General features: G+C 41.7%; 3 protein-coding genes and 1 long non-coding RNA gene across 4 annotated transcripts; 2 read left to right on the top strand and 2 right to left on the bottom strand.

Moving 5' to 3' along the window:
* Positions 1–1,520: 1,520 nt before the first annotated feature.
* LOC119597605 lies at positions 1,521–4,041 on the bottom strand. Its single transcript, XR_005230854.1, has 6 exons — positions 3,425–4,041; positions 3,099–3,218; positions 2,774–2,906; positions 2,431–2,540; positions 2,139–2,223; positions 1,521–1,910 (listed from the first exon to the last, which is right to left on the bottom strand). It is a non-coding gene; the product is annotated as an uncharacterized LOC119597605 (long non-coding RNA).
* A 2,069-nt stretch (positions 4,042–6,110) lies between these two features.
* LOC119597604 (60S ribosomal protein L15-like) lies at positions 6,111–9,768 on the bottom strand. Its single transcript, XM_037947193.1, has 4 exons — positions 9,716–9,768; positions 7,161–7,351; positions 6,764–6,900; positions 6,111–6,520 (listed from the first exon to the last, which is right to left on the bottom strand). Exons 2-4 carry the CDS (start codon positions 7,330–7,332, stop codon positions 6,215–6,217), a joined length of 615 nt encoding a protein of 204 aa, XP_037803121.1. The 5' UTR covers positions 7,333–7,351; positions 9,716–9,768; the 3' UTR covers positions 6,111–6,214.
* LOC119597559 (basic salivary proline-rich protein 2-like) lies at positions 8,675–9,337 on the top strand. Its single transcript, XM_037947134.1, has one exon. The coding sequence runs from the start codon at positions 8,675–8,677 to the stop codon at positions 9,335–9,337; it is 663 nt and encodes a 220-aa protein (XP_037803062.1).
* A 3,706-nt stretch (positions 9,769–13,474) lies between the features above and the next one.
* LOC119597720 (zinc finger and BTB domain-containing protein 17-like) lies at positions 13,475–23,829 on the top strand (the record flags this gene model as incomplete). Its single annotated transcript, XM_037947331.1, is given in 10 exon segments — positions 13,475–13,501; positions 16,043–17,150; positions 17,152–17,871; positions 18,100–18,215; positions 18,918–19,064; positions 19,294–19,497; positions 20,585–20,726; positions 20,969–21,203; positions 22,766–22,939; positions 23,719–23,829. Coding segments are annotated over 9 exon segments (2,917 nt in total), but the record flags the coding sequence as incomplete, so codon positions are not given.
* Positions 23,830–25,032: the final 1,203 nt, after the last annotated feature.

The following is a 25,032-nucleotide window of genomic DNA, read 5'->3' on the forward strand; positions in this document are numbered from 1 at the left end:
CACAGTTTGACCCTGTACATGGCCACTAAGTAGTCAGTTGTCCCAAAGTGCATGATCATCAAAGGGAGAACTAGCACAAAGCAGCAGTTTCTGCCAATTCTCATTTCAATTTAGCCTAGTAGGCCTTTATTCTATAGTTGGCATCAAACCCTTGGGCAGCATTTGCACACAAGCAAAAGCAGCTGGTTTGCCTTATAAATTTGCCAGATTGATAACAGACCTACTACTCCTGCCGACCGGTTACTGACTGGCAATGCTTGGAGCAAAGTCCCCAAGTAAGCAAGTTTTTGGTTCATAAGGCATTGTTTGTGGATTCCCATCATAGTTAATGATTAAACAAAATTGTGCTAGACATTCAATGTCATATAGCAATATGATATATGTCATAGGTTGCAGTACACTGTAGGATAGGATAGTACAGTAGTGAAAAGGGTGAAGGAAAGGCACATGGAGTTTAGCAGGATTTGTAAATGGAAGGGGTTATGGGTATAAGGGCAATTAGATCAAATGGTGTGGGTGTGTGGGTGGGTGTGGGTGTGTGGGTGGGTGTGGGTGTGGGTGTGGGTGTGTGTGTGTGTGTGTGTGTGTGTGTGTGTGCGTGTGCGTGTGTGTGTGTGCGTGTGTGTGCGTGTGCGTGTGTGCGTGTGTGTGCGTGTGTGCGCGTGTGTGTGCGTGTGTGTGCGTGTGTGTGTGAGGAAGAGTAACAGGATAACTGCAAAAGAGCCATTATGAAGCAACTGGTAATATGGGTAGAAATGGTAGTTGGAGAAGCAGGAGAATGAATTAAGAGCACGGAAGGTAGTGACACATCAGGAAGAATGTCATAAGGGGAGAGATCCATTGGACAGACATATGAGCCACATGAACAGGTGGGAGAGGTCAGGACAATAGGGAAGAGGAGGAAATGGTTGTGTGCATGGAGGAGTGGATGGGGCATTTAGGGAAAAGTGGGAAGGGTTGGGGGATCTTGAAGAGGATGGAAAGATAATGGCATATACTTTGAACATAGAGCAAATAGGGTTGGATGAGGGAGCAGTGCATTTTCTTAGATAATGTTTAGGAACCTTTGGAAATCAAGAGTTTCTGGAGGGGAGTTGGGAGGGTAGGTTTGAGAAATAAAAGGTTTTCTCGTGAGGAGCAAGGATAGATGGCCAAGGAGCAGAGGAAAAGGTGGGGTGGGTGTTAGGATAGGATAAGAGTAAGAGATGGAATGGAATGGTAGCACGTGCAGAGGGGTAGGCATCGGAGAAGTGGTAGAGATTGAAGTATCTGGATTTAGACTGGGAAAGAGGAGCAGAGGATCAAATGTTATATACAAAGACCAAAATTATTCAATATGCTGGGCTATTTTTTGAAGGGACTATATGCTTGATTTAAAATCTATATTCTACAAAGCATCAACTTAAAGACAAGGAAAATGCATAAGCCGTGTATCCGTTAAGAAAATGCAGAGTCAATCCTTTCAATGATCTTTTATTATGTTCAATTCTTTAATGTGAATCTCTAAAAGAAACCCAAAATACAATATAATATTTATTATAAATCTATACAAAATAAATTGTCAATTTCTTATTCCTCACCATGATTTACATGAGGAATGGCTGATGGCCATACTTCAAAACTATAATACAAGCAAGTGATATGGAGAATGGAGAGCATCGACCTAGGCAACATGATGCTTCCACAGGTTACAAGGCTGCTAATCTCCATGAAAGTTGCAGTAATGAGACTGGTGCAACTAACAACACCTTTTATCAGAGCACTCCGACTCCTTAGGCTCTTCTAATGATGAGGGAAGTGACCAAATCACTACACGAAGATTCATAGTAGGTCGTGGGTTTGCCACATGTGCATCCCTTTGACATTGTTGTTTACAGGCTCCACAAAGCATGTTAAATGGATCCTGTGACCTGTAAGGATATTTGTACATTATTTCCAAGGCCTCAAATTGTGCTTAATAAATACTCCTCTTAAAATCAGAGTTTTCGGTGAAGGTTTGTCGTCAAGACACTCAGTTGGTGATGCATAGTATGTCATCATTTCTAAACATTCCTAAGCTGCAGAAACAAAATATAACAGTATTTTTAACAGTACAAATTGAGATACATTTCCACTCACAGGGGGGTGGGGGAACTTACCTTGCAGCACTGCCTTCAATTTTTTGTTGGAATCTCAGTCAAAGTAAACCAGTGATAATTCATCTAGGTAATGCAATGCTCATACCTGAAAATAGATTTAGCCTTTGAAATTTTAACACCCAACTTCTCTCACCTTACATTTACTATTTGAAGTCATCAGATATTGGTATTTAAATCTCAACATGGCCATCTGTGTGGTGCATGGTGTCTCATCACTTTCAGTACTACACTAAAAATATGGTTTTGAAGACATTGAGAAAAACTTAAGAGGAAAAATAAGGACAATACTCACCTTGCCAAAACTAGCAGAAAGCTCAGTGCCTTCTGGCTTTACCATGTGCACATTCTTTCTGTGACAGGAGGTTCCCCAATTCAACAGCTTATTCAACTGATAGATGTTACCTGTAAATGTTCACATATATTAATTCTAGCCATTAAATGGACTATTATATATTCTTGTCTGTAAAACTCAGAAATTTCGGTGTAGGTTTGTCGTCAAGACACTCGGTTGGTGATGCATAATTGGTCATCATATCAAGCTATTTTTTTTTGTACTGTAGGAACAAAGAAGCTACATCAGTACTCTTCACAGAGTACTGGTGTAAAAGAAGTAAAGACCAGCACTGGATTCTTACCTTACTTGCCTTGAAGTATAAGCCATTTTGGTCATTTGAAGGCATGTCAGTCTAGGTACACAGGAGTAGGCATGTCAGTCTAGGTACACAGGAGCAGTTACTTTCACTGGCAGTACAGCAATGCAATTTCTACCTGAAAATACAGGTTTGTTAAAAATACTCACATACCATTCCATACAAGTATCAATTTAAAGTCATCAGATATAGGTATTCAAAGCTCAACATAGCCATCTGTGTGGTGCATGGTATCTCATCATTTTCAATGTTATGCTAATGAAAATTCATGTAAACCTATACTGATTAGGATCTCATAAAGGCTACACACCATGGCTGAAGTCTGCACAATATGCACAGGTGTAAGAAGGTTTACAATGCTTGGGTTTTATGTAGAAGCCCTTGACAACTGGACATTTGCCAGCTCTACTGCACATCAACCTGATGTAATCTGTAAGAGCATTCAAACCTTAGTTTTGGCTTCTAAACAGACTTAAATATTAATTATCTGTAAACTCAGAAATATCGGTGTAGGATTGTCGTCAAGACACTCGGTTGGTGATGCATAATTGGTCATCATATCAAGCAAGATTTTTATGTGGGAATCTAGCAGCAACTTTGCTCTTCACAAGAATGAAAAGAGAAGCAGATTCTTACCTTGCCAGACCTCCAGTACAGCCACTTAGTCCTTCGTAGGCATGTCAGACTAGTAGACTTAACCCCTCAATGATGGTATCAGAAATCTCTCGGCATCACTGACTCCAGTGAGTTCTGGGAACCATCCTGCCATTAGCCTGGGAGTCCACATGTGGAACTTTCCACTCGATGCGCTCTAGTGCATCACAACGCCTATAGCCGTACCCGGCATGAGTCTGCTATGCCAGCTATAGGTGTGGCCTGGCAGATACAGGTGAAGCTTGTTTTCCTAGCAGTAGCTACTGCTGTGCTCATTCATACCTAAAAATACACAAGCCTGTTAAAAATTACCCACATTCCATTGCTTACAAATATGAGCCTTAAGTCATCAGATATTGGTATTTAAATCTCAACATGGCCATCTGTGTGGTGCATGGTGTCTCATCATTACTGTAGTGTTTCAAGTAATTGTAATAATTCTGCCTACAAGAAATTTAAAAGGCTTTGAGGAAGAGCACGGGCAGAAATATCTTGATAAAGTTCTTATCCACAAACAAAATTTTCGTAGAATGGTTAATGGTTAAAAGCAAGATAAATGTGCTAGACATCTAAGGTCATGTAGCACTATAGTTAATGTTAGGGAAGGGTGGTTGAGTTAGTGATTAGTTGTCTAAGCTGGGCAAAGGAATTGGTGAGTGAAAGGGTTAGGGTCGGGTGTGGTAAGGAGTTAGATTAGATGAAGGTTATGTATGCGTTTGAGGAAAGAGAATAGGTTGTTGAAGCAGAAAGTGTGGGATTCTGTAAGGATGTCTGATAGGTTGGGAGGTCGGTGGGGGAAAGCAGAGGTACGGGTCGTTTCAAAACTTGGGCACAACAATAGGATGTGTGGGATTGAAAGGGGAACATTACATAAGGAACATAAGGGTGGAAATTTTGTAGAAGAGCATTTCAAAACTCACTTTATGCAAACTGCTAATAGTTCGATTCTTAGGCTTGTCACACCTCCACATCATTCAAAACCTGGAAAAGACAAGTGCATTGTAAACCCAAACCAAGATTTCCCAATTCCCCAATACATAATACTTAGTAACCTTTGTAGATTTAATCACCCCCTGATGTACCAGTTATGCTAGTTAATTTCCTCATCATAAAGCCATAATTCTTTGCAAGCCTATTCAAATTAAATTTTCAAGATGCAGCTTTCAAATTTCACAATCTAACCCTTTACTTCCTGATCCTTGAAATACTGAAGTTAATTTTGAAGACTGCTTATTTTTTTTTTTTTTAAATAACAAGTAAAAAAAAAAAAAATGAAAATGCAACAAGCAGCAAAACCCAACTGATGCTCTGTACATAATTTCCATAGCAAACAATTATGATTTGACCTATGTCAAATATAGTTCTAAAGCCTCTAATTGGAGTTGTTAAATCTAAAAAAAAAAAATATAAAATCAAAGTGTCAAGACTCAGTGATACATTCTATTTCCATGCCAAAGGGATTAAAGTATTGAAATTTTGTAGCCACATTGACACCTTGGTCATTAACAGCTACAAAGGAACAGAACTAGCCACTTCACTCTTCAAATTGTGCAATAAATTTACAACTCATAGATCAGCAACAGATTCCTACCTTGCAGCACTGCCCACTCTTCTGCGATGTCAAAATAGGTACACTGATGAGATGATTTCACCGACAGCAATGTAGTGTTCATGCGTTCCTACCTAAAACCATGAAAGGTTGTTAAAAATACTTGCAAAATCAATTTGAAGTTGTCAGATATAGGTTATTCAAAACCTGGCCAACTGTGAGGTACATGGTGTCATCACTTTCCATGCTATACTAGAGAAAAAACTCAAAACGCTCTTGAACAGAATTGCATGAAATACCAGAAAACAAAATGTAAAGACTAAGCTCACCTTATCCAAGGCCTGCACAATCCACAAGTTCATGACACTTCAGTTGCTCGTTTGATTACCACATGTACATTCCTAAACAATGGGTTTGAAGGCTCAACGCATTCAACATATGTAAATTGTAAGGATATTCATACATTAATTCTGAAGCCTTTAAACTCAGAATCCTAAAAACAATTCAATGGAGATTTGTCAAGACATTTGGTGATGCATTATCTATCATAACAATATTTAAATTTCACCTTTCAAAGTTATTCTATAAATTCCAAATTATTCACATAAAAAAAAGAAGGTCTTACCAACTGGCTGCTGCTTGGTGCCGAGCAATGGGATTCCGCTCGAGTCGCAAAATGCTGGTGCAAGAAGCAATACTCTTACAGTTTTCAGGGCATGTTAAATATATTTTAGCATAAATATAATGCAAAAATATCTTTGCTCAATTCTTTTCTCCCACTAACTAGTGTAAAATCCAGGGGAAAAAAAAAAAAACCCTTGTCAGTAGCTAAGGCAAAATGCTTTGACCAGTTCCAACTTCAATTGTGATCATAAAGCAATTATACCCTTTTAGTGAGCAATGCCACACTTACCACGGAAGTGCTCATTCTGGTAATACTGAAGAAAATCTCATTTCTGATATTACACTACATTTGTGTTTACAGTGGGGCTGTGCATTTAAATCAAGTACTCTTTAGCATTTCTTTCTTTAAAAGAAAGATCTAGGACATCCCTTTGTGATTTGCCTTAACATTTCCCACCAATTACTTCCCTTTGGAGGTCAAATAAGATGAGTGCATAATAATTGTGTTTTATTAACCCCCGATGGAGTAAAATAACATTCCGATTTTTGTATTTTTTTTTTTATTAATAAAGCCCAAGAGCTTAATAATAAACAAAAGTTTATCGCCTCCTGTGCAGCTGGAGGGAGTTCTGTGTGAGCCAGCGTGCACGGCGAGAGCCTCCCTTGGTGTGGGAGTAGCCAATACCACGGCCCAGACCACGATGTCTGCGTCCAGCAGCAGTCTTTCCACGCAGCTCACGGTGCTTGTGAGAGGCATCGCATATCCAGTTAACCGAAGGATCTCTACGGATGTTGTCATGGTGGGGATCGAGGAGGATGGCTTCATAATATTTGAAGGTGGAGTCTTGGGCAACCCAATAGCTGTTCAGCAAGCGCAGGCTCCCCAGCCTACGGCCCACGCGTTCCTGCAAGAAACCATTTCCTTACCTCCTTGTCCCCTTCCAGTACTTTCCAGACTGACCAAAATCTTGAATCTTTGCACAATTACAAATTTCTCTAGTAAGTTAAACTTTTAAAAAAATTACACCCCACTACCCTATACACCTGCAAGTATTCTCTTCATATCCTTAATTTTAACAGCTTGGAAAATTAATATTCTCCAAGATACTAATCAAAATAAACATTAATCCACGTGGGACAACACTCACCTCTGCCAGTGCCTGCAGGCTGCGCACAGGCTTCAGGTGGTTCACACCGTGGCTCTTGGGCTTGCCATATGTGCAACCCTTGGCAACGGGGCGCTTGCGGCCTCCACGGCGCACACGCATGCGGTAAATGACGAAGCCTGGGAATGTAGACACCATAAATACCTGATTGTTCCTATTACATTCCACCTAATCTCAGATGTCTCAGCAATTTCGGTGTGGATTTGTCGTCATGACACTCGGTTGGTGATGCATAATTGGTCATCATATCAGTAGCTTCTGTCACCTTACAAACTTTATACCTAATGCCTTTCCTATTTAAATTCAAGATCTTTAGAACCCCCCTTAAATATCAAAGAATTCCAATCAGGGACTCAAAGCCTGAGTAAAAAGTTCGTACCTTGCTTGGCCTTGTAGCCGAGCCTCCTGGCCTTCTCTGGGCGAGTGGGCCTTGGGACACGGACCAGCTTGTTGAGCTGACGGTACTGCCAGGCTCGCACACGCAGCAGGAAGCGCATCACATCGCTCTGCTTCTTGCGGTAGATCTCTTGCATGTATTTATAAGCCCCCATTGTGGTGCGTTTTCAGGGACTGGAAAAACAAAGGCTGTTAGTATAGTTACAAACTAAATCTAAGATTTATGCCAATAACATCTTTAAATGGCTTAAAAATATTGGAATTTTCTAAATATTAAAATACTGTAAAGAAGTTCCCAACAGCTTCTCAAACATTTTTAAATAAGCAGTATTTGTTACCAAGAGTGAGGCACCTCCAGAACCAAAGTCAGGGTCAACTTTGTGCCAACTTAGAGAATACAACATTAAGAATTCTGGCTGTACGAGGTGTTGTGGACTTGGCCTCAGGGTAGTGACATGCAGATCTCTTCATTTCACAGTAAATATGAGGCCGCTGCAGTAACTGTTGCTTATGACCATTTTTTATGCTCTAAAGATGGCTGTATCCATTTCCCTCTATCTGTGCATCACTCAGTAACATTAACCAAATAAACTTTTTATGCACATTTACATAATGCAAAATTTACTAGCAACTCCACAAGAACTACAAAGATTATCAAACAAATATAGAACAGCATCCTTGTACAATCCAATTGTACTTTCAGTATACTTTCAGTTACAAAGTCAAATGGTACAAGGTAATCTTTACTGGTGCAAGCTTGATCTATGGTACTTCCTTTGCAAGTTGATAATTCCGTTGTGCAGCACATGCATTGGTTAATATGACCAAGAACGACAAGGGAAGTGGACACTGCCATCCTACAGAGCAGAATTAGTCGAGCACAGGTACAGCAAGAGCAGCCTCATTTCCTGCAGAAAGAGCAGACACGCAGCAGAGGAGTCCACAACACCCGCACACAGCCAGAGTTCTCAATGTTCGTTTCCTGCAAGTTGGCCCAAAGCGCTAGCGTGGGGGCAATACAGGGGAGGCTCACCTCCCTTCAGGGGAGAAATAAAAGGTAGGAAAGATTGAGTTTGAATGAGAGTTCGCATGATACTGCAATGTTTAGGTATATGCAAATAAACCTTTGGGAAAATCGCTTAAAATCTGCTCCTGGGACGGCCTCCTGGGTAGTTCCCCAAGGGGGCGGCCCAGAGGGAGAAATGCAGGAACGGATTTTGGGCTTGGAGGCGTCTGGTTTACAAAGTGTGGAATTCCAAAGTGGCCGGAGTAAACAATACCGATGCCTTAACATTTACATCACTTGCGACGGAAAATAGCAAGACTCTCACATTTACAATGCGAATGGCCGACATAAGGAATAATTGGCAACATTGGATGTCTCAACCCAAAAAAATTTTAGAATCAAGTGACTAAGGTAATGTAACGCGGCTACTTACGCGTAACCGGGCCGTGCGGTGTGGCTCCATCGCCGACCGCAGCGTGCCCGGGCGCCCCATGCCCAGGTCGGCCCACGGAGCCCCATGCCAGTCGGCCCACGGGACCCCATGCCCAGTCGGCCCACGAGCCCCTGGCCAGTCGCCCACGGGCCCCAATGCCCAGGTCGGCCCGGGGCCCCATGCCCAGTCGGCCCTCGGGAGCCCCATGCCCAGTCGGCCCCACGGGAGCCCCAATGCCCAGTCGGCCCCCGGGAGCCCCATCCAGTCCCCACGGAAAACCCATGCCCAAATCGCCCACAGAGCCCCAATGCCCAGTCGCCCACGGAGCCCCATGCCAGTCCGGCCCACGGAGCCCCATGCCCAGTTCGCCCACGGTAGTCCCATCCCAGTCGGCCCACGGGAGCCCCATGCCCAGTCGGCCCACGGGAGCCCCATGCCCAGTCGGCCCACGGGAGCCCCATGCCCAGTCGGCCCAAGGCCCCTGGGCACGTCACGCCCGAATCGGCGCCGCGATGACGGCCGGGCTCGGGATTGCACAGCAGGGCACGACCAACTCGAGGGAAATGGCACAGCCGGCCTTTCGCCGCCGCCTCCGCCGCGAAAAGCTGGTCCTGGCCGCTCGGGGGGCCGCCTCTCCCCGGCGGCCAAGGCGGCCAAGCACGAGGCCAGCGCCGCCTCGGGTCGGCAGGGACGCCCGAGGAAACCTCAGTCTCCTCGGTAAAACTCTTGAAATGGACAGTGAAATTAATGAGTAAAAAAAATTTGACTTTCGGGAAAGTTTTCCAAATCGCTGATAAGCATCTTTTTTTTTCTCTAAATTCAAACAAGGTCTAACGGTCTTCAAAAAAATAATGGGCTTCATCCCCCACATCACACAATGTAAAAATGTAAGAAAAAAGTCACAAAAATCCGGAAAGCCTCGCACGTCACCGAACCAAAACAGAGCCACATGGCCGCCACATTTCTCCCTTTTCCCCCCTTAATTCACCCCGATTCCCCTCGAAACCCAGCCCGTCCGCCTCGCCTACCGTCCCCCTCGGCCCTCCCCGCGGCCCAGATCCCGAAAGCAACGAAACCAGAGAAAGGAAGCACGTCCGACCTGCCCCCGACTCGAGACTGAAGAGGCGGCGGCGCGGCGGCGAGGCGGCGGCGGCGGCGCGGCGACTGGGCCGGCGGTTCCTTTCCGGAATGCTCGGCCGGGTTTCGCCTGTTCAATTCGTTTCAATTTCGTTTCTCCGTTTGTTTTGCTTTACTTCATTTACCTTTTTTTTGTTCTCCGTTTTGCTCTGGTTGCGTCTGATAATGGTGTTTTTTTTTTTTTTTTTTTTTTTTTTTTTGGGGGGGGGGGGTAGGATAATGTTTTCGGATACGCATGTCGGTTTTGGGGAGTGGAGGAATGTAATTATATATATATGTGTGTGTGTGTGTGTGTGTGTGTGTGTGTGTGTGTGTGTGTGTGTGTGTGTGTGTGTGTGTGGGTGGGTGGGTGGGTGTATGAGTGTGTGTGTGTGTGTGTGTGTGTGTGTGTGTGTGTGTGTTCAATTACTTATATATCTCTATACATGCACGGCCGAATTTAGATAAAGCTAAATAAGCGCTACCTGTGGGCGTCGCATTCCGATGGCCTCCAAGTTTTGCGGACCTAAAATTTATTGTGAATTGCATTCATAAGAGTCACTCGATTTTATACTTCTGAATAAAGAAGGTTTTCAAATTTTATTTTTTTCACATTACAAAAGACATCAAAGCTTCAGAAAACATAAACTCTAAATGAGAGAGAAGGATAGATAGATAGATAGATAGATAGATAGAGAGAGAGAGAGGGAGAGAGAGAGAGAGAGAGAGAAATAGAGATAGAGGTAGAAAGGTAGATAGATAGATAGATAGACAGACAGATAGATCGATCAAGGGAGAGAAATAGAGACAGAGATAGATAGATAGATAGATAGATAGACAGGCAGACAGGCAGACAGTCAGACAGGTAGATAGATAAATAGATAGAGAGAGAGAGAGGGAGAAAGAGAAACATAGATAGGGATAGGTAGATAGATAGATAGATAGATAGATAGATAAATAGATAGATAGATAGATAAACAGACATATAGATAGATAGATAGATAGATAGATGGAGAGAGGGGGAAGGGGAGAGAGAGGAGGAAAAGAGGAAAGGGGAGGGGGGGAGAAAAAGGGAGGGGGAGGGGGAGAGAGGACGGATAAAAGGGGGGGGGAGAGAAAAGAGGGAGAGGGAAGGGAAGAGATGGGGGGGAGGAGAGCGGGGGAAGAAGGGATGAGAGGGGGAAAGGAGAGAGGGAGAGAGGGGGGAAGGAGAGAGAGAAAGAAAAGAGAGAGGGGGGGGAGGGGGAGAGAGGGGGAGAGGAAAGGGAGAGAGGGGGGAAGGGGGGAGAGGGGAGAGAGTAAAGGGAGAGAGGGGGAAAGGAGAGAAGGAGAGAGAGGGGAAGGAGACCAAGGGGAGAGGAAAAGGGGAGGGGGAACCCAGGAAGAGGAGGGGGAAAAGGGGGGGAGGGGAAGGGGAGGGGGAGGGGAGGAGAGAGAAAAAAGGATTAGAAGAAGAAGGGGATGGGGAAGGGAGAGGGGGATTGGGGGAGAGAGAAAGAAAAGGGGGGAGAGGGGAGAGGCGAGGGAGAGAGAGGGAGGGGGAAAAGGAGAAGAGAGGGGGGGAAGGGAAGGAGGGGACGAGAGAGAAGGGGGGGGAAAATTTGGGGGGGAGAGGGGGGAGAGAGAGAAAGGGAGAGAAGAAGATGGGAGAGAGGGAGGGGAGAAAGGGGAAGGAAGAGAAGAAGGAAGAGGAAAAAGGGGAAGGGGGGAAAAAGGAAAAAGGGGGGAAGAAAAAGGAGAGAAGAGGGGGATAGAGAGAGAAGGGGGACGAGAGAGAGGGGGAGAGGGGGAGAGGGGAGAGGAGAGGGGGGGAGGGGAGAGGGGGGGGAGAGGAGAGGAAAAGGGGGAGCGAGAGGGGGAAGAGAGGGAGAGAGAGAGAAGAGAGGGGAGAAAAGGGGGAGAGAGGGGGAGAGGAGAAAAAAAGGAGAGGGGGAAGGGGGAGAGGAGGGGAGGGGAAAAGGGGGAAAAGGAGAGAGAGAGAGAGAAACAGAGAGACAGACAGACAGACAGACAGACAGACAGACAGACAGTAGATAGATAGATAATTAGATGGAGAGTGGGAAAAGAGAAATATAGATAGAGATAGATAGACAGATAGACAGAAAGATAAATAGATGGATAGATGGGATAGTAGAGGGGATGGAGAGGGGAGAGAGAGAGGAGAGAAAAGAGAGAGAGAGGGGAAAAGGGGAAGAGGAGGGAGAGAGGAGAGAGGAGAGAGAGAGGGAGGGGAGAGAGAGAGAGAGAGAGAGAGGGGAGAGAGGGGAAAAAAAAGGGTTAGTTGGGAAAGATAGGGGAGAGAGAGAGAAAAATATAGATAGAGATAGACAGACAGACAGGCAGATGAATAGATAGATAGACAGATAAATAGATAGATAGATAGATAGATGGGGAGAGAGAGAGAAAAGGAGAGGGGAAAGAGAGGGGGGAGAAGAGAGGGGGAGAGAGGGGAAGGGGAGAGAGAGAGGGGGAGAGAGAGAGAAAAGAGAGAGAGAGGGGGGAGTGAGGAGGGGGAGGGGGAGAGAGAGAGACTGGGCGAAAACGGGAAGGGGCCGGGTTCGAGAGAGAGAGGGGAGGAGAAAAGAGAGAGGAGAGAGAGGACAGACAAAAGGGACAGACAGACAGTAGAAAAGATAGAAAATAGATAGATGGAGAGAGGAAAAGGAAAATAGATAGAGATGATGGGACAGATAGACAGAAAGTTTAAATAGATGGATGGGTTTAGATAGATTAGATGGATGGGAGCAAAGGAAAAGAGAGGAAAGAGAGGAGAGAGAGGAGAGAGAGAGAGAGAGGGGAAAGAGAGAGGAGAAGAGAAGAGAGAGGGAGAGAGAGAGAGAGAGGGTATGTGTGTATTATGTAGTAGGTATGTGTATGTATGTATGTATGTAGTAGTATGTATGTATGTATGTATGTATGATGTATTTTATGTATGTATGTATGTAGGTATGTATGTATGTAGTATGTAGGGTATGTATGAAATGTAGTATGCATGTATGTAGCATGTATGTATTTTAGATGTATGAAAGTAGAAACGTATTATTAGGAGTATCTATATGTATTTTGTAGTTGTTGTAGGGTGTTGAGGGCTTTTAGGTATGTATGTGCCCTTTTTATATGGCAAAAAGTACATATTATCCCTTGCAGGGATGATGATACGTATAAATGATTTATGTATGTATGTAATTGTACATACATGTATGCATATATATATATGCATGTATGTATGTATTTATACAGGCATGTATGCATGTATATATACATCTATGTATGTATGTATGTACGTCTGCATATATATATATATATATATATATATATATATATATATATATATATATATATATATATATGCATGTATGTATGTATTTATACAGGCATGTATGCATGTATGCACATATATATGTATGCATGTATTCATGTATGTATGTATGTAAGTATGTATGTACATATGTATGTTTACACGTAAGTATGTTTATATGTATGTGTGTATACATGTATGTATATACGTAGGTATTTATGCATGGGCTCAAGAAAAAAAAGATCATTGTGTCTTTTCAAAAGGATTTTTAATCATCCTTTTTGATTCATACATTCGATCATAAGTCTATTTTTCTGAATTCTCAACATGATGTTAAGCCTTAGTTTTCCACAACAAATTATTTATTTCATTACGTTTAGTGAAAATATTCCTATGCATGAACTCAATACAAAGTTAAAAAATATTTCATAATTATCGCAGCAATGAACGCACCTTCTCAAGGCCAGTAAGGTAAATTTTTCAACAAACACTCATTATTCCTCTTTCCTTGCCGTTCTCCGCATCAGAGATCCCTCTTACCCATAGGAAAAGCCAATATGCATTCATCTCCAATGCAAAATAGGAAAGTACTCGGGAATAAAGCCCCAAGAATGCTAAAATAGGCCGGGTTGCTGAAGGTGCGTCCGCGGCCCACACAACGCGACTGTGGCGGCCATGGCGACGTAAACAAAGAGTGCGGCGAAGGAGGCGCCGCGACGCCCCTCGTTTCCCTTCGATTTCGCCTTTGCTGCCCTCTTTCCCCTCGCTTTGCTGCCCCTCTTTCCCCTCGCTTTGGTCTCTCGGTCGGGGCGTCAGGACATCGACGCCTGTGGCATGACATGCAAGGCCGCCGGGGAGCTTTTCCAGAAGGGAGACTCCGCCGAAGATGTCACGAATAAAATGATTTTCTCAGTGCAGATTTTAACTTCCCCGTTGGATTTGAAGCCAAATTATTAACAATATTTAGTTATGTTTTAAACCTGAACATGAAGCATTGTATGACGAAAAATATAAAGGACGGCCATTACAAAATAGAGAATTAGTAAAAAAAAAATGTTTTATCCTTGGCACCTGCAACGATTTTGATTTATCTTCTACTAAAAATAAATCAAAGTTCATACTGTGTGTAATATAGAAATCCATCTATTTATCTATCAATATAAAGTTATAGTACTACTCATTAACGCATTAAAATAATTGCAAGGTCTTATGTATCAGATTACTATCCTTTCTGTCACTATATCTATCCATGTATCGATAGATTTACATTACAAATACTCTACCATATTTCATCTTCATCAGGGCTATTTTGTACTATGCTATTCTTGGGGATGTGTATACTTTCTGAGAATGTAAACTTTGCTTTTATACTTCCTGTTATGCCAGATTTATGCAACATGAATAAAGATCAATGCAAATATATTAGATTGTTACTGTTATTGACACTCGTATGAATATCTTGATGTCAGATTTTCAAAAGCAAAGATTAAATTTTCCCTTTGGTTTATGTTTTCTGGTTGAGGGAGATAATCCAGGGTAACAATTATTTTTCAAAAATTATTTTTTGAGAACATATTCTCTTTCGTTTTATTTTCTTCCACTCTCTCTCTCTCTCTCTCTCTCTCTCTCTCTCTCTCTCTCTCTCTCTCTCTCTCTCTCTCTCTCTCTCTCTCTCTCTCTCGTCTCTCTCCTCTCTGTTTCTCTCTCTGTTTCTCTCTCTCTTTTCTCTCTCTCTGTTCTCTCTTCTCTCTCTCTCTCTCTCCTCTCTCTCTTTTCTCTCTCTCTCTGTTCTCTCTCTCTCTCTGTTTCTCTCTCTCTCTCTCTCTCTCCTCTTCTTCTCCTCTCTCTCTCTCTCTTTTCTCTCTCTCTCTTCTCTCTCTCGTCTCTCTCTCTCTCTCTCTCTCTCTTTCTCTTTCTTTCTCTTTCTCTTTCTCTCTCACTCTCTCTGGAATTTAACACCAATAAATACCATGTAGTCAGGTTTGGAGAAAGTAAAAATCATCCACCATACCAATACAAATTAGGAGATGTAATATAAAACCAAACATATAAAGAAAAAGACCTTGGAATGATCATAAAGCCCAAATGATCATATAAATGACAAGGTTCATAAAATGCTAGGGCTGATTGCCAACATGAAGAGGGCATTTGTGTATGTGGATGAAGACATGGTAAAAAAGATCATTACAGCCATCATGAGACCTAGTCTTAAGTGTGGTGCAGTGGCATGGAGTCCATGTTTAAATAAGGATATAGATAAACTAGAAAGAGTTCAAAGAGCAGCCACAAGATGGGAAACTACTCTAAAAGATATGAGCTATGAAGAAAGACTACAGAAAATAGGTCTTACTATTTCAGAAGAAAGAAGGAAACGAGGTGACATGATAATGATGTTCAATTATATTACAGAAGGGTGAAGTCAGACAAAGATGACTTTATAATTTTGAACATGAAGGAAGAGAGGACACATAAAAAAGTTGAAAGTAAAAAGATGCGAGAAAGATGTTAAGAAGCTCAGTTTCCCAAACAGAGCTATTGAAACATTGAACAATCATCCAAATAATGTGTGTGCCAAAAATGTGCATCAATTTAAAAAGTTATATGATAATTTAAATATAGCAGATGGGACCATGTGAGTTGAGCTCTTCTCCCGTATTGAAACAGCTAGGTAAGAACACACACACACACACACTCACACACACACACACATATATATATATATATATATATATATATATATATATATATATATATATATATATATATATATATATGTAAATATATGTAAATATATGTTGATATATATACACTCACACACACACACACTCACATGCAAATGGAAGTGGCAGGAAATAGTAATTGTTTTTGGCTTAAAATAGTAATGTTTGCTTGAGATGTGTTTAACGTATTTCATAATAATTAAAACTTTATATCCAAAGATACATTTGGTAAGGTTTATAATGAAATGCCAGGGTTTCTCTGTTATGAAGAATAATGTCTGTTACTTTGCAGATGTGTTGTAGATGACAACAGCTGGAACAGCTGTGCAACAATGGATGAAGGCCACTCAGTGCCAGCTGGGGATGGGGCTCAGCAGCAGAGAGGGGCACCAGTGCCGGAAGCTGAGGGATTGCCATCGTCAGGGAGAAATGTGGTCGATGTTGAAAGAAGTGTCAACTCCCACACAGTCTTGGCAACTTTTCCTGAGAGTGATGCAGAAGGCCTGGGGTCTGCCAACCACATCCAGGTCCAGCTGCTGGATGGCCAGGTCATCCAGATCACATCAGCTTCCATTGTGGAGTCAGAGATGCAGGAAAGCGGTAGTGTAGGATCGCGGGGCAGCGGCACTCTGAGGAATGCCATGAGCTCACCAAGGGCTGAAGGCTCAAGTGGTGCCGTCACCCTGCTGACCACCGATGGAAAGACATACATCTTGCCTCAGCCTTTGAGCTCTGAGGTGGAGGCAGCTGGGGGATACCTAATCACAGAGGAGGTCCTGAGCACGGAAGGGGGGCGGTCTAGTGAGATCCTACAACACCACCCAGTCCTGACCATCCCTTCCCCGTTGGCACCACTGCCATACCCCACACCAACTGGGCGCCATCCTGATGCCCTGGCCATTGCTGCAAGTGAAGTCTTTAGTGAGAACTATTCGGGCCTTTCACTAGAGGCAGGAAATGGCTATGAAGAATCAAGAGCTTTCCAGATTCATGTCAAAGTTCCTGATGAAGGGTTCAAGGAGCAGAGCACAGAGGAAAATGGTCAGGCATATTCACAGCAGAGGCTTTGCACGCAAAAGGAAGTTGGAGAGTTCTCAGACTGCAGCATCATCACAATCCATGCACCCACTGCAGAGGAGAGAGCAGGAGAGAAACCCATTAAACATTATGAAGAAGCAGCTCCTAATGATGTACATGAGAGATCCAATGAACAGCTAGCATGCAGCAACACAAGGGAGACTGACCCTGGAAGCCACACCAGAAAGGAGCATCTCTTGAGGGACATTGAAGATGGCATTCAGGAATTTGACTCAAGCAATTACTCTGCTCTGTATTCCAAGCTGTCATCAGAGCAGGAGTCCAGGATCCATGTAACTCCCATTCATGCCAGTGCTGCCTCCAAAGGGGAAGAAGGTCAGCTGTGAGAAAGCAGTCACAGAAAATGACAGAAAGCAGGAAGATGAAAGTCATGAGAAAATCCTGGAAGACCTCCAGCCTCTGTCTACAGAGGTTGGACAGTCCTGTGACTCATCTGTTGGGCTCTGGGCCACAGGGAGAAGGGAAGACATCCCAGGAGGCACAGTTAAAGATGACACCTCTTCGAGGGAAATTTGGTTGAAGGGGAACAGAGAGCAAGATTTTGCCAGTGCTATGCCAAGTCTGGTGCGAGTGAAAAGCTATGCAGACATAGGTAGCAGTTGTGGTAATAGGAGTTTCTCAGAGGTACTTGACACTCATGCAGTAAGGAGTGAGATAGACAGCCATGATCCACAGGTCATGAGTAGTGGGAACACCACAGATTCTGTTCAGAATGATGTAAGCCATATGCCAGATAGGGCAGGATCATTCACAGGTGCTAATATTAATCCTAGTGCCAGTGATGACTTATCTAAACCATGCTCAGCTTATGACAGTAGGATACATACAGATCCTGGAGACCCCAGTTCTGCAGTGCACAGTGTGTGTACAAGCAATGAAGAGGAATCAGAAAAATACAGTCTAGCTGAAGGATCTTTTGAGGAGGCAGATGATCTCAGCAATCTCAGTGACATAGATACAAAGGTGCGCAGATCTGCTCGTCTCCGGAAGATAAAGGAACAGAAGAAGAGAGCACCGAGTGAGGTATGTTTTTGCAAGAATCTCTATTTGATGAGTATATGTGTCGACAAATCAGTAATGGGTGTGATATGAAGAGACTAAGCAGAAAGTATTTTTATTTTGTTCATGGGTATTGTAATTGTATGTAGAAATAGTGGTGAGTAATTCATTGATTCTTTGTGAATTTATTCAGATAGGTGGTTTGTATGTACCAGTGACTTTGTAGAATAGTTTTGTCTTCCGTCTTCGCAGGACCCCCCACACCAACACCAGCTTGCCGAACCTGATGCAAAGAGGGGCCGACCTGCAGGGAGGAGTGACCAGAAGACTGTATTCTGGGAGTGTGATAAATGTGATGCTATGTTCAGGTAATTCTATGGACCTCTTTTGTTCATGCAAAAGCTCTAACCCAAGAAGAATATTTTCTGATTCTTTAGATTTTTCATGGTAGGTTTGAGGATAATAAAATATTAATTTTAGTTTAAGCCAGAGTCCAGAAAAAAATAAATGTTTGAATGAAAATGAACCACAAATGAAGAAGAGCTTTACATCCTAAGTGATCAGTTTTATTGATTCCATTTCTGCTGTTTTACATTGAATTTTTTTTTTTTTTTTTTTTTTTTTTTCATTTTTTTCTACTAATTCCATGTTTTTTCATATTCTATATTCCTGAGTATATATATTTTTTGTATGAGAATGCCTTTTTTATTGCTAATAACTTTGTTTTTGTTTTAGCAAGAGACACTCAATTTTTTTTTTTTTATTTATTACTTGTGCTCTTGTTTTATAGAAATACTCAGCTGTTTAAGGTCAGTATGGTAGACCCATGTGGTGCATATGACACAGGAAGTTTTATTCCATATACCAACAACTGTGGTGTATTTTTATCCTTCGTCAGTAGAACTAAAGGCCCCTTTTTGGGGGACCAGATAGAACATTTTAAATCTCCACTTGCCCTATTCCTTGGTTTTGGAGTGAGTGCATTCAGTCCTACCCGTGTTCATTCAGAATCTAATTTGATATGCATGAAAACCAAGTGTATATGACTAAAATTTAATTCCTCTCCCCAGGACCAAGGTAAGCCGAGACCGCCACGTCCAGGAGGACCATGTCTTCACATGCTACATGTGTGGGTGGCAAGGCAAGAACAAGACCAAGTATGAGGTCCACATCTCCTCGGTGCACTGCAGCCAGCAAGCACGATGCCTTGCTTGCAGGTAGGCTGTTTGGGAAGTGTGTTTTTTTGACATTGTGGTTAAAGGGGGCCAGTGTAACTTTTGGGGCTGTGCAGAGATAGAAAAGAGGAGAGAAAAAAAATCCCTAGATGTTGGGATAAACCTATATGTAATGTCAGGTCCACTACTGGATCAAATTAGTTTTATTTATTCTGTGATTTAACACCTGCTTTGGTTTTTGTTTATTGAACAAGTGTTAGAATGAAGAAAGGCTCCAGAGTTATGAGGCCTACAAACAGCACATGAAAACAACACATTCTGTAAATACTGATATAGACATCAAGACAGAGGCAGAAGAAAGGCCAGCTGGAGGGGAACCAGACTGTTCTAGGGCTTCCCAGTGTGAGGATGGAAGCGATGGGAAGACGAACAAACTCCTGTCTGACGATGGAGGGCTAGAGAAGTCAGATGCCAGGTAGGGATTTTTTCTTTAACCCTTTCATAGTATTCATAGTGGCCGGGGCCTCACTGCCAGGGGCTTATATCGTCACCCTAGCATTTTTATTTTATTTTATAAGATAACTTTAGTTTCAACAGGTTTATATTATCAATTCCATATAGACATACTTTCATGTTCAGTGTTTTTATAAATACATTTTTTTTTTTTTTCTTTTTTTAAAAAATACATATTGGTATTTTCATGTGGTTTTACATCATCAATTCGTGAATGCTATATAATATCTCTGGCCAATGTAGTCGATTACCGATATAATTTTTTTTACGCTAACCTCGTAAGCCCGAGAAGCCTTTATGAAATGCATTCTTCTTTTAACGGTAGGTTCATGTCTGAGCCGCCGTGGTCATAGCATGATACTTAATTGTAGTTTTCATTGGATGCCTTGGAGTGAGTACGTGGTAGGTGCTCCCAGTTCCTTTCCACGGAGAATGCGATGGTACCTTTTTAGGTAATCATTTCTCTATTTCCGGCCTTTTGGGACCAGCATTTGACTTGGGCTGCTTGGCCCCACCCAGTGGCTAGGTAGGCATCAAGGTGAAGTTCCTTGCCCAAGGGAAAACGTGGCGGTCAATTGTATCGTACTAACCCTCGAATTCAGATTGCCATCGTGACAGTCTTGAGTCCGACGCTGTAACCATTTGGCCACATGAAATGCATAGTATAGGAAAAATGAGAAAAAGTGTTAAAAACTACTTAATCACATTTTCAGTGGCAAAAAAATATTATTTTGCCGTATTGTAAAAAAAAACTCATGGCATGGCCATACATACACTATAACATGTACATACATGCCCCCAGGCAGATAGTCCAGGCATGCCATGGCATGTACGTACATGCCACCCGTCGGGAAAGGGTTAATGAGGATTGTTTCAGTTCCTTGTTTTGCATTCAAGACATTCATAAAGGCAAATCTATTTTTCTATTTATCTATGAATCAGTCAAACTCATAATATATTTATCTATCTGTCTACTTAATATGTACTTGAGAAATGTATATAGACCTTTTTTCTTTGGTTATAATCTTGCTTTCTGTAATGCATTTCAGTGACTCAAAAATTACGCTGAATGAGGATGAGGCTTTCACTGGATATGGGGAGAAGAGGTGTCCTTATTGCGGCAAACAGTTTCAGCGTCGCAGTCGACTGCTCAGGCACATCAACTATCATCTGGATAATCGCAAGTTCACAGTGAGTTTTGTTATTGATGCTTCTCTCTCTCTCTCTCTCTCTCTCTCTCTCTCTCTCTCTCTCTCTCTCTCTCTCTCTCTCTCTCTCTCTCTCTCTCTCTCTGTTCATTCCCATTTCCCCCTTCCCTCTCCATTCTTTCCCCTACCCCCTACCCCTTTTCCCTTTTCCCTTTTCCCTTCATCTTACAACCATCAACCTCCTTCATGCAGGATTGTCTAACCATAGACCCCTTCCCCTTCCAGTGTGAGTACTGCACCAAGGCATTTGTGGAGAAGAGCGGGCTGGATGCTCACCTGCTCACCCACCGCCCCATCAACAAGTCATGTTCTGAGTGCGGAAAGGTCTTCAAGACACGCAGAACCATGAAAAGGCACCTCAAGACACACCAGAATGTAGTCCACTCATGTGGCGTGTGTGGGAAGCAGTTCCGGCACGAGGAGTCCCTCAGGATTCACAAGTCGGTCCACAAAGATGGGGGTAAGGCATATAGGTGAGGAGGAGGGGGGGAAAACTGGACTGCAACTCATTTAATTTTCTGATAGCCTTTTCTTGTTTATTCTTAGAGAAGAGATTAATAAAAATTTATATCAGGATTCACAACCCTGTTGTCATGTTGCCAGTCCAGAGTTCTCTCATTCCAGGTGATATGTTGCTCACATACAATATTGCATAGATAAAAATCTTGCAATACTTATTTGGTTACTTGGTGTAAGTTCAAGAAAAAGTGCTCTTAGTGGCTCATACCTATGGCCATCTTGGGGTACCGCCCATCTTCTTTCAGGCACTAAGAACTGAATTTGATGAGGGATAGAATCTGATTTAACCATTGCCGACGGGTGGCATGTACGTACATGCCATGGCATGGTGGGACCATCTGCCGGAGGCACGTACGCACATGCCATAGAGTATGCATGGAATGCATGAGTTTTTTTTGTTACATCACGGCAAAAGATATTTTTTTGCCAGTGAAAGTGTGATTAAGTCATCTAAACATTCTCATTTTTACCATGCAATAACCAAAAAATGCAAACAAACCGACAATTTCAACTCATGATGCCACACACTTTCTTATTTTATTCAGGTATAGTACGATAATGATGAACTATGGAGTCTATATAACAACAAAAATACCCTTCAGTCTCGATTTATCTGGAAGTTTGGCAAGTAGAGACTGTAAAAAATAATGAAAATTGAAAATACAACATATCTTCGTAGTATTACGAAGAAACGGCATGGGATATGGTAATTGGCATGAGTGGTCGCGCATGCTCGGGCGACGATATAAGCCCCCGGCAGCGAGGCCCGGGCCACTATGAATGCTACCCGTCAATTATGGGTTAACTTAAGTTTTCTTACTACCACTTGGTATTGACCACATTTTCTTTTAAAGACTTTCACAGTGCATGTAGTTATGTTTCTATTACATTTTGGCTCACTATAGAATAGTGTTGGCTTTTGATTAACCTAAATAATAGGATGCTGCATTCTCTGCCTCCTCCCATGTACAAGCAAAGATAAGGCAAGGAATATTTTTGTCCCTCATTGTAATTTTGTTTGGTTTTGTTACTTTGTTAAGTAGAACTCCTCTTCAAAATCTAGAAGTAGCTTTGCTTCTTTCTCATCTCTGATGGATGAAAACGCAACTGAAGAAAGTTGTTCCAAAGTGCACACAAAATGTATATAATTTTGCAGTTCATGCATCATTACTTTTTCAAAATTCAATTTCTGACTTCTGTAATTAGGTACTAGTTTGGGTTTTTAGTTAATCTGTAAGCCATATCTAGGTGCCTAAAGCATATAAACTTTTTTTAATCCAGCATGGCAATATCCATAGTTCAGAGATTACTGGACAGGTTACTAGACAAAATCAAATCTTCTAGCATTCAAGACTGGCATTAGAAATCTTTGGCAGTTAGTATTTATATATCTACTTTTATTGAACTATTTTTCTCTATATATCGTCTCATATCTATGATTTTAAACTTTCCCATCTTTTCATGGGAGAAATAATTTTTTTTGTATCCAAACTCTTTCTGTAGGGAGTGGTAATGTCTGCAGCCTTTGCAAGAAAGACTGCAAGACCCCATACTACTTGCAGTTGCACATCACCACAAAGCATGAGGCTGCAAAGTTTACTTGCCTGCAGTGTGATCGATCATTCAAGTGGCGGCAGAGTTATGGAAAGCACATGGCCATCTTTCATAGCAACACAGGTGAGAGAAGTGGATGATGGGTGTTACTGTTCCCAAAAGGGAGAAAAGTAAAGTTGATTGAAGCTTAACCCATTGGTTCTGGGTACATATAGTTTTAAGAATTTTGCTTACATATAGATGACTCTACAAGTAGTTGCCAGGGATTCAGTTCGTAAGTCTAAATGACTGGACCTGATATCACTATTCCTTGTGTTTTCCAAAATCAAAGAAAAGGGTAAACTGGTGAAATCAGGTAGGACTAGTAACTGAGCATTTGTGAAAAGATCTCTTTAAACTATATTAATAACCTAAAATCAAATTGGACATAGCATGTATGTCATGCCACCCTGGCATCAGTTGGCTAACATTAGGCAGTAAATTTTTGCCTTTCAGATCTGCTTTGTGTGATCTAGTCTAAAGCTTTGGGAATATTTTTATTTTTATTTCATGATTCTTGCATGAGGAAAGGTAGTGTGCATGAGTCTTTGTTTAGCACATGTAGTTACCCAATTGCCATTAGACAGAGATCAATAGGCCAATTTACTGTGTCATCCCACCCGACACTTGGTATTAGAATGTTGTCTGGAGTAAATTGTAAGCCAATTAGAAACTCCCAACATATCCTCAGTTCTTGTTAACAGCATTATGTTTAGGAATGTGTTTATGTTCACTATCTTTTGTGGTGTATTGTTAGATTGAAAATTCTGTAATTTTATGCTATGTAATCGTGCATTAGACTCACAAACAGGCTTGTTTTGCTCTTTGTAGAAAAGAAAGAAAGAAAGACTCTTGTGTTCCAGACATGCAGTACGCTTGCCCCAAGTGCCCAAAACACTTCAAAACGGCTTCTGAACTGCGGCTGCACCAGGTGGCCCACAGCGATGAGAAGAAGTACGTCTGTGACATTTGTGGTGAGTTGTTTGAAGTTCCCCCACGACGTATATTGAATTCCCTGATGAACTGGTTTGATGAACAACAAATCCACTTGGCTTGTTAAGAATGTGGAGTGAAGTAGACTTGTTGCATTCAGAGTATAAATATGTGGATTGATAATTATATATTTGTAATCAGGGAATGAGTTGGTCAGTTTAAGAAGTGATGATATCAATTCCAAATAAATACTGCTTTGATTTGGCTTCATAAATTGTGTTGTATTGATATACATATATATATATATATATATATATATATATATATTATATATATAATATATATATATAATATATATAAATATAATATATATAATAATATATATAATATATATATATATACTAATATATTATATAAGTAATGATATAATATAATGTATATCAATACAAACACAATTTATGAAGCCAAATCAAAGCAGTATTTATTTGGAATTGATATCATCACTTCTTAAATGACCAACTCATTCCCTGATACAAATATATATTATCAATCCACATATTTATACTCTGAATGGCAACAAGTCACGTCACGTCCACATTCTTAAAAGCCAAGTGATTGTTGTTCATCAAACAGTTCATCAGGACAATATACGTCGTGGGGAACTTCAAACGACTCACCAAATGCACAGACGTACTTCTTCTCATCGCTGTGGGCCAAACTGGTGCAGCCGCAGTTCAGAAAGCTGTTTTGAAAGTTTTGGGCACTTGGGCAAGGTACTGCATGTCTGGAACAAGAGTCTTTCTTTCTTGTCTTTTTACAAATAGCAAAACAAGTTGTTGGAGTCTAATGCAAATTACATAGCATAAAATTACAGAATTTCAATCAAATACACCACAAAAGATAGTGAACATAAAACACATTCCTAAAACATAATGCTGTTAACAAGAACTGAGGATATGTTGGAGTTTCTAATTGGCTTACAATTTACTCCAGACAACATTCTAATACCAAGTGTCGGGTGGGATGACACAGTAAATTGGCCTATTGATCTCTATCTAATGGCAATTGGGTAACTACATGTGCTAAACAAAGAATCATGCACACTACCTTTCCTCATGCAAGAATCATGAAATAAAAATAAAAATATTCCCAAAGCTTTAGACTAGATCACACAAAGCAGATCTGAAAGGCAAAAATTTACTGCCTAATGTTAGCCAACTGATGCCAGGGGGCAAAAATTTAAA

The sequence above is a fragment of the Penaeus monodon genome, chromosome 39 (assembly GCF_015228065.2).
Source record: "Penaeus monodon isolate SGIC_2016 chromosome 39, NSTDA_Pmon_1, whole genome shotgun sequence".
Taxonomy (NCBI): domain Eukaryota; kingdom Metazoa; phylum Arthropoda; class Malacostraca; order Decapoda; family Penaeidae; genus Penaeus; species Penaeus monodon.

Bases quoted from the DNA above. Each gene is read 5' to 3' on its own strand.
- LOC119597604 (XM_037947193.1), bottom strand. From the start codon at position 7,332: ATGGGGGCTTATAAATACATGCAAGAGATCTACCGCAAGAAGCAGAGC. The intron at 6,901-7,160 runs GTACGAACTTTT...CTACATTCCCAG, and splicing joins CGGCTACAAGGCCAAGCAAG to GCTTCGTCATTTACCGCATG. The intron at 6,521-6,763 runs GTGAGTGTTGTC...GGTTTCTTGCAG, and splicing joins GCCTGCAGGCACTGGCAGAG to GAACGCGTGGGCCGTAGGCT.
- LOC119597559 (XM_037947134.1), top strand. From the start codon at position 8,675: ATGCCCAGGTCGGCCCACGGAGCCCCATGCCAGTCGGCCCACGGGACC.